The 15,091-nt window shown below is 49.0% G+C and overlaps 1 protein-coding gene across 6 annotated transcripts in view; it reads right to left on the reverse strand.

Annotated features, from left to right (window-relative positions):
- Window positions 1-86: 86 nt before the first annotated feature.
- Window positions 87-15,091, reverse strand: part of cyfip2 (cytoplasmic FMR1 interacting protein 2) — a 54,509-nt gene continuing 39,504 nt past the window's right edge. For 3 of the 6 annotated variants that reach the window (XM_055888372.1, XM_055888374.1, XM_055888371.1), the window contains 6 exons: window positions 15,040-15,091; window positions 10,171-10,243; window positions 9,943-10,037; window positions 9,465-9,703; window positions 2,777-2,924; window positions 87-2,226 (listed from right to left, as the gene is read on the reverse strand). The exon at window positions 15,040-15,091 is cut by the window's right edge and continues 82 nt beyond it. In XM_055888372.1, the coding sequence (XP_055744347.1) occupies window positions 2,059-2,226; window positions 2,777-2,924; window positions 9,465-9,703; window positions 9,943-10,037; window positions 10,171-10,243; window positions 15,040-15,091 (775 nt within the window). In that variant the 3' untranslated portion in view covers window positions 87-2,058. Of the gene's footprint in view, window positions 2,227-2,776; window positions 2,925-9,464; window positions 9,704-9,942; window positions 10,038-10,170; window positions 10,244-12,437; window positions 13,257-13,419; window positions 13,450-15,039 lie in introns of those variants that run through there. The other 3 variants (XM_055888375.1, XM_055888376.1, XM_055888377.1) reach the window with 3 other exon arrangements.

Genomic DNA, 15,091 nt, shown 5'->3' on the forward strand with positions numbered 1-15,091 from the left:
ATTCACCCATTCAATGAACATGAAGGTGTAGTTGTGTGGATTAAGATAATAAAAAGGACAATTGTAACAATTACAGGAAACTAAACTTGATTTTGTTTTTTTATTCAAACTGAAAATGTGGTCGCTCCTTCATGGGTGTAATGATTAACTTTCCTTCATAAGAATAAAAAACAGGGTCAAAAGACTTTGATGACACTGGTAAAGAAAAAAAAAAATTCAACAATATGGAATATTGAATATATTTAGGAAATTGCCCTCTCGATCTCGAAAAAAAAATCCAATAACATGGAATATTGAATATATTTAGAAAATCGCCCTCTCTCCATCTCTTGTGTGTAATTCGTACCTAAACAGTGAAAATGCAACTTCTTGATTCCTTTAATTCTTCTTCTATAGAGGGAATGAACTGTACAGGAGTTGGATTGGTTGTGTGATCCTACCAACATCTTACATTTACATTTACATTTAAGTCATTTAGCAGACGCTCTTATCCAGAGCGACTTACAAATTGGTGCATTCACCTTATGACATCCATCTTCCATTCACTCTCTGAACAAATCTATCTAATACAGTAAAGTCATCCAGGTCTCTTTTGTTCTTTGACAACCAATAATTATTTTTAACGTTTTTTTTACTCCGAAAAATAAAACACACACGCAGATGAAGATTTGTCAATCATTTCAAAAATGGTAAACAATATCACTGTATTAAGCGCACATACAGAATATAAAAATGTTCAATAAACTGACAAGACAGAGAGAAATCAAAAAGTAGGTGAGGATTCTCGTCAGTAGAAGAGGCAAGTCATACCAAGGATGAAAAATGTAATTATCAATAATTAATTAAAAACAATAACAATTTCAACACTCAACACTTCTCTTTTTAGTTCAACAGTGACATTTACAACGGAGAATGGAACTGAATAAAAATTATACTCAGAGGCTAAAACCCCCCAAATAAGTGAAAAATAAATAAAGCAACTAAGAAAAGCAGTCAAATGTCCTTGTTATGCTATTTGAAACAGTAGGGTTGTGTGAGGGGAGAAGAGGTGAGGTGTGGCTAACTACTCCTATGACACTGGTTTACTAAGCATGGGTATGTCCAGGGAGATGTGGGCTGCATCCAAATGGCACCCTATTCCTTATAGGAGCTAGTCAAAAGTAGTGCACTATATAGGGAATAGGGTGCCATTTGGGACACATACGTTAGTATCTGGGATGAATGAATGGACAGCTTGACTTGTGTGATGATCATATGATGGATGTTATGGGGGGAAATGCCACTGATGACTTTGGTGTAATTAAGTATCATCTAATACTTAGCACCTTTGTGGACTTCATTAAGCAATTCAATAAAATGATCGTTAGGTTTGCTTTCGTACGTCATCTACGAAATAATAATCTCAGGTTATATGTCATTTCAGAATCAGATTATTTGTATGCGCTGAGGTTTTGGAGATTATTCCAGCATATCTATCATCTTTTATGTAGGTTGATTGTTGATGCTCACTAAATGGTTTCTCAGAGGTATCTGATAGACTGTTGATTGTGACTAGAGGGGAAGCAGGGCGTTACTGCAGATCTGTAACCACTCAGGATTGGCAGTTGTGTATTACTGAGCCCATCCATGTGACATATAGCTCCAGTGACAGGAGAAGGGATGCTGAGTCTGGGTGTGAGAGTCACATGGGTTGAGAACAGAAAAACGAACATCTGAAAACACCCATACCTCTAAAACTAGACTGTGGTTATGGGCCTAAAATATTCAGACTTCAGAAAACTCAGTTTGAGATTTACACTTTTTAATGGGCGCCATGTTGACACAAAAAGTTCCAAGACAGTTGCATTCTAGAATGCAAAATGGAATGTCATTGGTATGGAATATTTGGTGCCAAAAGGTGTACAGTCAGACAGAGCTCTGGAATCCTAAGGCTCTGAGAGACTGAGTACAAGGCCAAAGAGAGGCAGACTGTGTGGGGATGATTTGGATTGGTGCGTGTGTGTATGTGTAGTTTGTGGGACATGTGTGGCTTATGTGTGTAGCATGTGTGAGTTCCTCTCAGCATGTTGTGGCCAGGGACTGGTGTATAGGTGGCTGGAAGCAGCGGACATGCTCCACGGTGGAACTATCCGTCTCCACAGCCTTCATGTACTTGTTGAGGATGGCAAAGATCTCATTGTTCAGGATCTGGTACTTCCTGATGCGATCAGCCATCTTCTTCAGCGGCTATAGATAGATAGATAGATAGATAGATAGATAGATAGATAGATAGATAGATAGATAGACAGACAGACAGACAGACAGACAGACAGACAGACAGACAGACAGACAGACAGACAGACAGAGACAGACAGAGACAGACAGAGACAGACAGAGACAGACAGAGACAGACAGACAGAGACAGACAGACAGAGACAGACAGACAGAGACAGACAGACAGACAGACAGACAGACAGACAGACAGACAGACAGACAGATAGATAGATAGATAGATAGATAGATAGATAGATAGATAGATAGATAGATAGATAGATAGATAGATAGATAGATAGATAGATAGATGGGGTTTGAATCTAATGATAAAATTTAAACCACAGACCAGGATTGTAGTAGCAAAGGACTTGCCACCATAAAGAGGGTGAGCTTCCTCTTCTCATATAAAAAATAAATAAAATAGCCAGCAGTTGACATATCTCTTAATCTATTGTGTCATCTTCTGTGTTAGCATGCTGGTAAAAACAAAGTAGATGTGTGCGTAGCGTCAGTGTGTACCCACCACGTTCTTGATGATCTCATCCTTGCCGTCCTGCCTCTGCACCTTGAGCAGGTGGTAGCAGAAGTCAAACAGGTCGAAGCGGCGCTGCTGACCCAACAGCACGATGATGGAACAGCCTGCCCAGTTCAGCCCGTCACCAAAACACTGCCTGCAGAGGACACGCACAGGAACTACTGTGTGAGTAACTCACACCTTACTGTGTGAGTGTACGCTGCCATGCCCCCTACAGTAACTCACTCCTTACTGTGTGTGTGAGTGTACCCTGCCATGCCCCCTACAGTAACTCACTCCTTACTGTGTGTGTGAGTGTACGCTGCCATGCCCTCTACAGTAACTCACTCCTTACTGTGTGTGTGAGTGTACGCTGCCATGCCCTCTACAGTAACTCACTCCTTACTGTGTGTGTGAGTGTACCCTGCCATGCCCCCTACAGTAACTCACTCCTTACTGTGTGTGTGAGTGTACGCTGCCATGCCCTCTACAGTAACTCACTCCTTACTGTGTGTGTGAGTGTACGCTGCCATGCCCCCTACAGTAACTCACTCCTTACTGTGTGTGTGAGTGTACGCTGCCATGCCCTCTACAGTAACTCACTCCTTACTGTGTGTGTGAGTGTACGCTGCCATGCCCCATACAGTAACTCACTCCTTACTGTGTGTGTGAGTGTATGCTGCCATGCCCTCTACAGTAACTCACTCCTTACTGTGTGTGTGAGTGTACGCTACCATGCCCTCTACAGTAACTCACTCCTTACTGTGTGTGTGAGTGTACGCTGCCATGCCCCCTACAGTAACTCACTCCTTACTGTGTGTGTGAGTGTACGCTGCCATGCCCCCTACAGTAACTCACTCCTTACTGTGTGTGTGAGTGTACGCTGCCATGCCCCATACAGTAACTCACTCCTTACTGTGTGTGTGAGTGTACGCTGCCATGCCCCCTACAGTAACTCACTCCTTACTGTGTGTGTACGCTGCCATGCCCTCTACAGTAACTCACTCCTTACTGTGTGTGTGAGTGTACGCTACCATGCCCTCTACAGTAACTCACTCCTTACTGTGTGTGTGAGTGTACGCTGCCATGCCCCCTACAGTAACTCACTCCTTACTGTGTGTGTGAGTGTACGCTGCCATGCCCCCTACAGTAACTCACTCCTTACTGTGTGTGTGAGTGTACGCTGCCATGCCACCTACAGTAACTCACTCCTTACTGTGTGTGTGTGTGTACGCTGCCATGCCCCCTACAGTAACTCACTCCTTACTGTGTGTGTGAGTGTACGCTGCCATGCCACCTACAGTAACTCACTCCTTACTGTGTGTGTGAGTGTACGCTGCCATGCCCCCTTCAGTAACTCATTCCTTACTGTGTGTGTAAGTGTACGCTGCCATTCCCCCTACAGTAACTCACTCCTTACTGTGTGTGTGAGTGTACGCTGCCATGCCCCCTACAGTAACTCACTCCTTACTGTGTGTGTGAGTGTACGCTGCCATGCCCCCTACAGTAACTCACTCCTTACTGTGTGAGTGTACGCTGCCATGCCCTCTACAGTAACTCACTCCTTACTGTGTGTGTGAGTGTACGCTGCCATGCCCCCTACAGTAACTCACTCCTTACTGTGTGTGTGAGTGTACGCTGCCATGCCCTCTACAGTAACTCACTCCTTACTGTGTGAGTGTATGCTGCCATGCCCTCTACAGTAACTCACTCCTTACTGTGTGTGTGAGTGTACGCTGCCATGCCCCCTACAGTAACTCACTCCTTACTGTGTGTGTGAGTGTACGCTGCCATGCCCTCTACAGTAACTCACTCCTTACTGTGTGAGTGTATGCTGCCATGCCCTCTACAGTAACTCACTCCTTACTGTGTGAGTGTACGCTGCCATGCCCTCTACAGTAACTCACTCCTTACTGTGTGTGTGAGTGTACGCTGCCATGCCCTCTACAGTAACTCACTCCTTACTGTGTGTGTGAGTGTACGCTGCCATGCCACCTACAGTAACTCACTCCTTACTGTGTGTGTGAGTGTATGCTGCCATGCCCCCTACAGTAACTCACTCCTTACTGTGTGTGTGAGTGTACGCTGCCATGCCCTCTACAGTAACTCACTCCTTACTGTGTGTGTGTGTACCCTGCCATGCCCCCTACAGTAACTCACTCCTTACTGTGTGTGTGAGTGTACCCTGCCATGCCCCATACAGTAACTCACTCCTTACTGTGTGTGTGAGTGTACGCTGCCATGCCCTCTACAGTAACTCACTCCTTACTGTGTGTGTGAGTGTACGCTGCCATGCCCTCTACAGTAACTCACTCCTCACTGTGTGTGTGAGTGTACGCTGCCATGCCCCCTACAGTAACTCACTCTGCTGTGAACTCGTGAGTGCCGACGGGTATGCCCTCTACAGTAACTCACTCCTTACTGTGTGTGTGAGTGTACACTACCATGCCCTCTACAGTAACTCACTCCTTACTGTGTGTGTGAGTGTACGCTGCCATGCCCCCTACAGTAACTCACTCCTTACTGTGTGTGTGAGTGTACGCTGCCATGCCCCCTACAGTAACTCACTCCTTACTGTGTGTGTGAGTGTACGCTGCCATGCCCCCTACAGTAACTCACTCCTTACTGTGTGTGTGAGTGTACGCTGCCATGCCCTCTACAGTAACTCACTCCTTACTGTGTGTGTGAGTGTACGCTGCCATGCCCCCTACAGTAACTCACTCCTTACTGTGTGTGTGAGTGTACGCTGCCATGCCCCCTACAGTAACTCACTCCTTACTGTGTGTGTGAGTGTACGCTGCCATGCCCCCTACAGTAACTCACTCCTTACTGTGTGTGTGAGTGTACGCTGCCAAGCCCTCTACAGTAACTCACTCCTTACTGTGTGTGTGAGTGTACGATGCCATGCCCCCTACAGTAACTCACTCCTTACTGTGTGTGTGAGTGTACGCTGCCATGCCCCATACAGTAACTCACTCCTTACTGTGTGTGTGAGTGTACGCTGCCATGCCCCATACAGTAACTCACTCCTTACTGTGTGTGTGAGTGTACGCTGCCATGCCCCCTACAGTAACTCACTCCTTACTGTGTGTGTGAGTGTACGCTGCCATGCCCCCTACAGTAACTCACTCCTTACTGTGTGTGTGAGTGTACGCTGCCATGCCCCCTACAGTAACTCACTCCTTACTGTGTGTGTGAGTGTACGCTGCCATGCCCCATACAGTAACTCACTCCTTACTGTGTGTGTGAGTGTACGCTGCCATGCCCCATACAGTAACTCACTCCTTACTGTGTGTGTGAGTGTACGCTGCCATGCCCCATACAGTAACTCACTCCTTACTGTGTGTGTGAGTGTACGCTGCCATGCCCCATACAGTAACTCACTCCTTACTGTGTGTGTGAGTGTACGCTGCCATGCCCCCTACAGTAACTCACTCCTTACTGTGTGTGTGAGTGTACGCTGCCATACCCCCTACAGTAACTCACTCCTTACTGTGTGTGTGAGTGTACGCTGCCATGCCCCATACAGTAACTCACTCCTTACTGTGTGTGTGAGTGTACGCTGCCATGCCCTCTACAGTAACTCACTCCTTACTGTGTGTGTGAGTGTACGCTGCCATGCCACCTACAGTAACTCACTCCTTACTGTGTGTGTGAGTGTACGCTGCCATGCCCCATACAGTAACTCACTCCTTACTATGTGTGTGAGTGTACGCTGCCATGCCCCATACAGTAACTCACTCCTTACTGTGTGTGTGAGTGTACGCTGCCATGCCACCTACAGTAACTCACTCCTTACTGTGTGTGTGAGTGTACGCTGCCATGCCCCATACAGTAACTCACTCCTTACTGTGTGTGTGAGTGTACGCTGCCATGCCCTCTACAGTAACTCACTCCTTACTGTGTGTGTGAGTGTATGCTGCCATGCCCCCTACAGTAACTCACTCCTTACTGTGTGTGTGTGAGTGTACGCTGCCATGCCCCCTACAGTAACTCACTCCTTACTGTGTGTGTGAGTGTATGCTGCCATGCCCCCAACAGTAACTCACTCCTTACTGTGTGTGTGAGTGTACGCTGCCATGCCCTCTACAGTAACTCACTCCTTACTGTGTGTGTGAGTGTACGCTGCCATGCCCCCTACAGTAACTCACTCCTTACTGTGTGTGTGTGAGTGTACGCTGCCATGCCCCCTACAGTAACTCACTCCTTACTGTGTGTGTGAGTGTATGCTGCCATGCCCCCAACAGTAACTCACTCCTTACTGTGTGTGTGAGTGTACGCTGCCATGCCCTCTACAGTAACTCACTCCTTACTGTGTTATGAGTGTACGCTGCCATGCCCCATACAGTAACTCACTCCTTACTGTGTGTGTGAGTGTACGCTGCCATGCCCCCTACAGTAACTCACTCCTTACTGTGTGTGTGAGTGTACGCTGCCATGCCCTCTACAGTAACTCACTCCTTACTGTGTGTGTGAGTGTACGCTGCCATGCCCCCTACAGTAACTCACTCCTTACTGTGTGTGTGAGTGTACGCTGCCATGCCCCCTACAGTAACTCACTCCTTACTGTGTGTGTGAGTGTACGCTGCCATGCCCCCTACAGTAACTCACTCCTTACTGTGTGTGTGAGTGTACGCTGCCAAGCCCTCTACAGTAACTCACTCCTTACTGTGTGTGTGAGTGTACGATGCCATGCCCCCTACAGTAACTCACTCCTTACTGTGTGTGTGAGTGTACGCTGCCATGCCCCATACAGTAACTCACTCCTTACTGTGTGTGTGAGTGTACGCTGCCATGCCCCCTACAGTAACTCACTCCTTACTGTGTGAGTGTACGCTGTCATGCCCTCTACAGTAACTCACTCCTTACTGTGTGTGTGAGTGTACGCTGCCATGCCCAATACAGTAACTCACTCCTTACTGTGTGTGTGAGTGTACGCTGCCATGCCCCCTACAGTAACTCACTCCTTACTGTGTGTGTGAGTGTACGCTGCCATGCCCCCTACAGTAACTCACTCCTTACTGTGTGTGTGAGTGTACGCTGCCATGCCCCCTACAGTAACTCACTCCTTACTGTGTGTGTGAGTGTACGCTGCCATGCCCCATACAGTAACTCACTCCTTACTGTGTGTGTGAGTGTACGCTGCCATGCCCCATACAGTAACTCACTCCTTACTGTGTGTGTGAGTGTACGCTGCCATGCCCCATACAGTAACTCACTCCTTACTGTGTGTGTGAGTGTACGCTGCCATGCCCCCTACAGTAACTCACTCCTTACTGTGTGTGTGAGTGTACGCTGCCATACCCCCTACAGTAACTCACTCCTTACTGTGTGTGTGAGTGTACGCTGCCATGCCCCATACAGTAACTCACTCCTTACTGTGTGTGTGAGTGTACGCTGCCATGCCCTCTACAGTAACTCACTCCTTACTGTGTGTGTGAGTGTACGCTGCCATGCCACCTACAGTAACTCACTCCTTACTGTGTGTGTGAGTGTACGCTGCCATGCCCCATACAGTAACTCACTCCTTACTATGTGTGTGAGTGTACGCTGCCATGCCCCATACAGTAACTCACTCCTTACTGTGTGTGTGAGTGTACGCTGCCATGCCACCTACAGTAACTCACTCCTTACTGTGTGTGTGAGTGTACGCTGCCATGCCCCATACAGTAACTCACTCCTTACTGTGTGTGTGAGTGTACGCTGCCATGCCCTCTACAGTAACTCACTCCTTACTGTGTGTGTGAGTGTATGCTGCCATGCCCCCTACAGTAACTCACTCCTTACTGTGTGTGTGTGAGTGTACGCTGCCATGCCCCCTACAGTAACTCACTCCTTACTGTGTGTGTGAGTGTATGCTGCCATGCCCCCAACAGTAACTCACTCCTTACTGTGTGTGTGAGTGTACGCTGCCATGCCCTCTACAGTAACTCACTCCTTACTGTGTGTGTGAGTGTACGCTGCCATGCCCTCTACAGTAACTCACTCCTTACTGTGTTATGAGTGTACGCTGCCATGCCCCCTACAGTAACTCACTCCTTACTGTGTGTGTGAGTGTACGCTGCCATGCCCTCTACAGTAACTCACTCCTTATTGTGTGTGTGAGTGTACGCTGCCATGCCCTCTACAGTAACTCACTCCTTACTGTGTGTGTGAGTGTACGCTGCCATGCCCCCTACAGTAACTCACTCCTTACTGTGTGTGTGAGTGTACGCTGCCATGCCCTCTACAGTAACTCACTCCTTACTGTGTGTGTGAGTGTACCCTGCCATGCCCCCTACAGTAACTCACTCCTTACTGTGTGTGTGAGTGTACGCTGCCATGCCCCCTACAGTAACTCACTCCTTACTGTGTGTGTGTGTACCCTGCCATGCCCCCTACAGTAACTCACTCCTTACTGTGTGTGTGAGTGTACGCTGCCATGCCCCCTACAGTAACTCACTCCTTACTGTGTGTGTGAGTGTACGCTGCCATGCCCTCTACAGTAACTCACTCCTTACTGTGTGTGTGAGTGTACGCTGCCATGCCCCCTACAGTAACTCACTCCTTACTGTGTGTGTGAGTGTACGCTGCCATGCCCTCTACAGTAACTCACTCTTTACTGTGTGTGTGAGTGTACGCTGCCATGCCCCCTACAGTAACTCACTCCTTACTGTGTGTGTGAGTGTACGCTGCCATGCCCCCTACAGTAACTCACTCTGCGGTGAACTCGTGAGTGCCGACGGGTATGCAGTAAACAAACTGCATGGCGCTCCAGAGGCGGTGGAACTCCATACACTCGTCCACGTGCATCACGCCGTTGGTGGGGGGCGGGCCTCGCCACACGGCGTCCTGCAGGAAACTACGGATCCTTGTAAGGATCACCTCGAACATGGACAGGCCACAGCAAAGACGCTCCTTGGTCAACAGATCCCCCTCACGGGCTATAGCTATTTGCTGAAAATGAGGAGGACAGGAAACATTAGGAGAGGAAGGAAGGAATGAAGGAAGGAGAACAGGGAGTAAGGTGGAGCAGATAAAATAGGGAAAGTTTAATTGTTTTGGAACTTTGGTGCCAATATGGCTGCCCTTACAAATTTCTACATTTCTGCCGAAACTGTCTAACGGCTGTGGGTCAGGACAGAGAGCAAGGTGATGAGGTATTTAAACTTTGATGACAAGCAGGTAGAGCTCACCTGAGGGGTCCCCAGCCTCTCGATGAGGGGCACCAGATGGAGAGGAGCATACTTAGCCTCCAGCCTCTTCATCCTGACTTCCAGACGCTCCCCCTCTACACACAGACACACACACACACGTTACTACACCAATCACATCAGTCAGATATGCATAATATTGACTGCCTTATCCCCCCCATCCACCTTGATCTCAATCAGGATCCACACACCTGGACCTGAATCACATACCTTTGATGTAGACCCTGGGGAGGATGTTCTGGAAGGGGGCTGCATGAAGCAGGTCACACACCTCCTCCTGGGACTGTGTTTAACACACACACACACAGACAGAGGGAGGCAGAGGTGAGATTGAACAACAGCCAACATCTCTCCTGGACACATCTACACTACATGGGGTAGTTAGTGGTGATGGGAGGGAGGTGTTATACTCATTAGTAAAGAGTGGAGTCAGAGGTACATACAGGAGGCTGGTGGTACAGGAGGCTGTGGTACAGGAGGACGTGCCAGAGGCTGTGCCACTAAGTACAGGAGGCCGTGCCACTAAGTACAGGAGGCTGTGCCACTAAGTACAGGAGGACGTGCCAGAGGCTGTGCCACTAAGTACAGGAGGCCGTGCCACTAAGTACAGGAGGCTGTGCCACTAAGTACAGGAGGACGTGCCAGAGGCTGTGCCACTAAGTACAGGAGGCTGTGCCACTAAGTACAGGAGGCTGTGCCACTAAGTACAGGAGGCTGTGCCACTAAGTACAGGAGGCTGTGCCACTAAGTACAGGAGGCTGTGCCACTAAGTACAGGAGGCCGTGCCACTAAGTATAGGAGGATGTGCCACTAAGTACAGGAGGCTGTGCCACTAAGTACAGGAGGCCGTGCCACTAAGTACAGGAGGCCGTGCCACTAAGTACAGGAGGCCGTGCCACTAAGTACAGGAGGCCGTGCCACTAAGTACAGGAGGCCGTGCCACTAAGTACAGGAGGCTGTGCCACTAAGTACAGGAGGCTGTGCCACTAAGTACAGGAGGCTGTGCCACTAAGTACAGGAGGCCGTGCCACTAAGTATAGGAGGATGTGCTACTAAGTATAGGAGGATGTGCCACTAATTACAGGAGGCTGTGCCACTAATTACAGGAGGCTGTGCCACTAAGTACAGGAGGCTGTGCCACTAAGTACAGGAGGCCGTGCCACTAAGTATAGGAGGATGTGCCACTAAGTATAGGAGGATGTGCCACTAATTACAGGAGGCTGTGCCACTAATTACAGGAGTCTGTGCCACTAAGTACAGGAGGCTGTGCCACTAATTACAGGAGGCTGTGCCACTAAGTACAGGAGGCTGTGCCACTAAGTATAGGAGGATGTGCCACTAAGTACAGGAGGCTGTGCCACTAAGTACAGGAGGCTGTGCCACTAAGTACAGGAGGCTGTGCCACTAAGTATAGGAGGATGTGCCACTAAGTACAGGAGGCTGTGCCACTAAGTACAGGAGGCTGTGCCACTAAGTACAGGAGGCTGTGCCACTAAGTACAGGAGGCTGTGCCACTAAGTATAGGAGGATGTGCCACTAAGTACAGGAGGCTGTGCCACTAAGTACAGGAGGCTGTGCCACTAAGTACAGGAGGCTGTGCCACTAAGTACAGGAGGCTGTGCCACTAAGTATAGGAGGCTGTGCCACTAAGTACAGGAGGCTGTGCCACTAAGTACAGGAGGCTGTGCCACTAAGTACAGGAGGCTGTGCCACTAAGTACAGGAGGCTGTGCCACTAAGTATAGGAGAATGTGCCACTAAGTACAGGAGGCTGTGCCACTAAGTACAGGAGGCTGTGCCACTAAGTACAGGAGGATGTGCCACTAAGTATAGGAGGCTGTACCACTAAGTACAGGAGGCTGTGCCACTAAGTACAGGAGGCTGTGCCACTAAGTACAGGAGGACGTGCCACTAAGTACAGGAGGATGTGCCACTAAGTACAGGAGGCTGTGCCACTAAGTATAGGAGGATGTGCCACTAAGTACAGGAGGCTGTGCCACTAAGTATAGGAGGATGTGCCACTAAGTACAGGAGGCTGTGCCACTAAGTATAGGAGAATGTGCCACTAAGTACATGAGGCTGTGCCACTAAGTACAGGAGGACGTGCCAGAGGCTGTGCCACTAAGTACAGGAGGCTGTGCCACTAAGTACAGGAGGCTGTGCCACTAAGTACAGGAGGCCGTGCCACTAAGTACAGGAGGCTGTGCCACTAAGTATAGGAGGCTGTGCCACTAAGTACAGGAGGCCGTGCCACTAAGTACAGGAGGCCGTGCCACTAAGTACAGGAGGCCGTGCCACTAAGTACAGGAGGCCGTGCCACTAAGTACAGGAGGCCGTGCCACTAAGTATAGGAGGCTGTGCCACTAAGTACAGGAGGCTGTGCCACTAAGTACAGGAGGCTGTGCCACTAAGTATAGGAGGATGTGCCACTAAGTACAGGAGGCTGTGCCACTAAGTACAGGAGGCTGTGCCACTAAGTATAGGAGGATGTGCCACTAAGTACAGGAGGCTGTGCCACTAAGTACAGGAGGCTGTGCCACTAAGTACAGGAGGCTGTGCCACTAAGTATAGGAGGATGTGCCACTAAGTACAGGAGGCTGTGCCACTAAGTACAGGAGGCTGTGCCACTAAGTACAGGAGGCTGTGTAGTACAGTACATCACACTGGTCTGATGTGTCATAGGTCTGACCTCTGGTCACCTCCCCCCTCAGTCACACTACAGGTACAGGCTACTGTCACTCAGGTCTGGTTAACAAATAGGAATGGCTGGAATATGGAACTAAACGCATGGTTAAAGTGGTGGTGTTAGAACCAATAGAACAAAGAGAATCAGAAAACAACAAGAGATCCAGATCAGGAAAGCTCCACTAAAACACTATGGAAGACAGAATGATCTGCATGCTATGATCAGCCAGTACAAACACACACTATATACACTATATATACACACACAAGGCAGTCAGAGAATGAGACAGACCAGAGGGCATGAGGCTGTAAAGAGTGACAGACATTGAGAGAGAAGCCAGTGTAGACAGAGAGTATAGAGGCAGAAGTTGAGCACATGCTTAACAGAAAGCCACCCAGAAACACACACGGGAGCCAAGGACATGAAAAGATACTTTAAGATAGTCACTTTTTATTAGCCATTTCCAATTATAGAATAATGATTGTATTATTGGATGTTCTTTACTTTCTTAAAACATTTTTTAATCTCAATTCTTGGCTTTCATGGCCCTCCGGAGGTTAAATTTTGAGTGTCAGAGTAAGATGTTGAATAGAAAAACACGGCAGCCCAAACTAACACAGACAGACAGACAGACAGACAGACAGACAGACAGACAGACAGACAGACAGACAGACAGACAGACAGACAGACAGACAGACAGACAGACAGACAGAGAGAGAGAGAGAGAGAGAGAGAGAGAGAGAGAGAGAGAGATCAGTCAGGGTGTGTGTTTGTTACCAAAGACAACAGCTAGATTCTTACCACCTGTGGTAGTTTGCCAGCGTGAAATAAAGAATAGAATTGCAATTCAGATACAGTCAATATCAACATTTCTGGAGGGTGAAACTTTATTGAGACTGAGAAAGAAACAGATATATTCAAACAGACAGAAAATCAAAGGAGGAGAAATCGCCTGACAAGTAACAGTCCATATTTCTGAGCATGCAAAGGTGACCCTGAGAGAGAGAAATAATTAGAGAAGAGAAAGTGGAAATGGGAGGAATAGAAGAGAGGAAAAGAGAGGGGAGAGGAGAGAGGTGATGGAGAGTAGAATAGGGGGAGAGGAGAGAGAGGGGAGAGAGGTGATGAGAGTAGGATAGGGGGAGAGGAGAGAGAGGGGAGAGAGGTGATGAGAGTAGGATAGGGGGAGAGGAGAGAGATGACAGAGAGTATGATGGGGGAGAGGAGAGAGGGGAGAGGAAAGAGATGATGGAGAGTAGAATAGGATGAGAGGAGAGAGAGGGTAGAGGAGAAAGGTGATGGAGAGTAGGATAGGGGAGAGGAGAGAGAGGAGAGAGGTGATGAGAGTAGGATAGGGTGAGAGGAGAGAGAGGGTAGAGGAGAAAGGTGATGGAGAGTAGGATAGGGGAGAGGAGAGAGAGGAGAGAGGTGATGAGAGTAGGATAGGGGGAGAGGAGAGAGGTGATGGAGAGTAGGATAGGGGGAGAGGAGAGAGAGGGGAGAGGAGAGAGGATGAGAGTAGGATAGGGGGAGAGGAGAGAGAGGAGAGAGGTGATGAGAGTAGGATAGGGGGAGAGGAGAGAGAGGAGAGAGGTGATGAGAGTAGGATAGGGGGAGAGGAGAGAGAGGGGAGAGGAGAGAGGTGATGGAGAGTAGGATAGGGGGAGAGGAGAGAGAGGGGAGAGAGATGATGGAGAGTAGGATAGGGGGAGAGGAGAGAGATGGGAGAGAGGTGATGAGAGTAGGATAGGGGGAGAGGAGAGAGAGGGGAGAGAGGTGATGGAGAGTAGGATAGGGGGAGAGGAGAGAGAGGGGAGAGAGATGATGGAGAGTAGAATAGGGGGAGAGGAGAGAGAGGGGAGAGAGGTGATGGAGAGTAGGATAGGGGGAGAGGAGAGAGAGGGGAGAGAGGTGATGAGAGTAGGATAGGGGGAGAGGAGAGGAGAGATGTGATGAGAGTAGGAGAGGGAGAGGGAGAGGGGAGAGATAGAGGGGAGAGAGAGAGGGGAGAGAGGTGATGAGAGTAGGATAGGGGGAGAGAGAGAGGAGAGGAGAGATGTGATGAGAGTAGGATAGGGGGAGAGGAGAGGGAGCGAGAGAGGGGAGAGAGGTGATGAGAGTAGGATAGGGGGAGAGGAGAAAGAGGGGAGAGGAGAGAGAGGGGAGAGGAGAGAGAGGGGAGAGGAGAGAGAGGGGAGAGGAGAGAGAGGAGAGAGGTGATGAGAGTAGGATAGGGGGAGAGGAGAAAGAGGGGAGAGGAGAGAGAGGAAAGGGGAAGATGAAAGGAGAAAGAGAAAATAGGGATACAGGTGAAGCAGGAGAGGATGGGAAGGAGGGGAGGACAGAACAGAGGAGAGGAAGGGATAGAGGTGAATAAGGAGAAGAACAGGGACTCACCAGAGCTTGTTCGATGAGCAGACAGAAGAGGATGGCGTTCCCCACCTCT

The sequence above is a fragment of the Salvelinus fontinalis genome, chromosome 29, assembly GCF_029448725.1.
Source record: "Salvelinus fontinalis isolate EN_2023a chromosome 29, ASM2944872v1, whole genome shotgun sequence".
Classification (NCBI taxonomy): Eukaryota; Metazoa; Chordata; class Actinopteri; order Salmoniformes; family Salmonidae; genus Salvelinus; species Salvelinus fontinalis.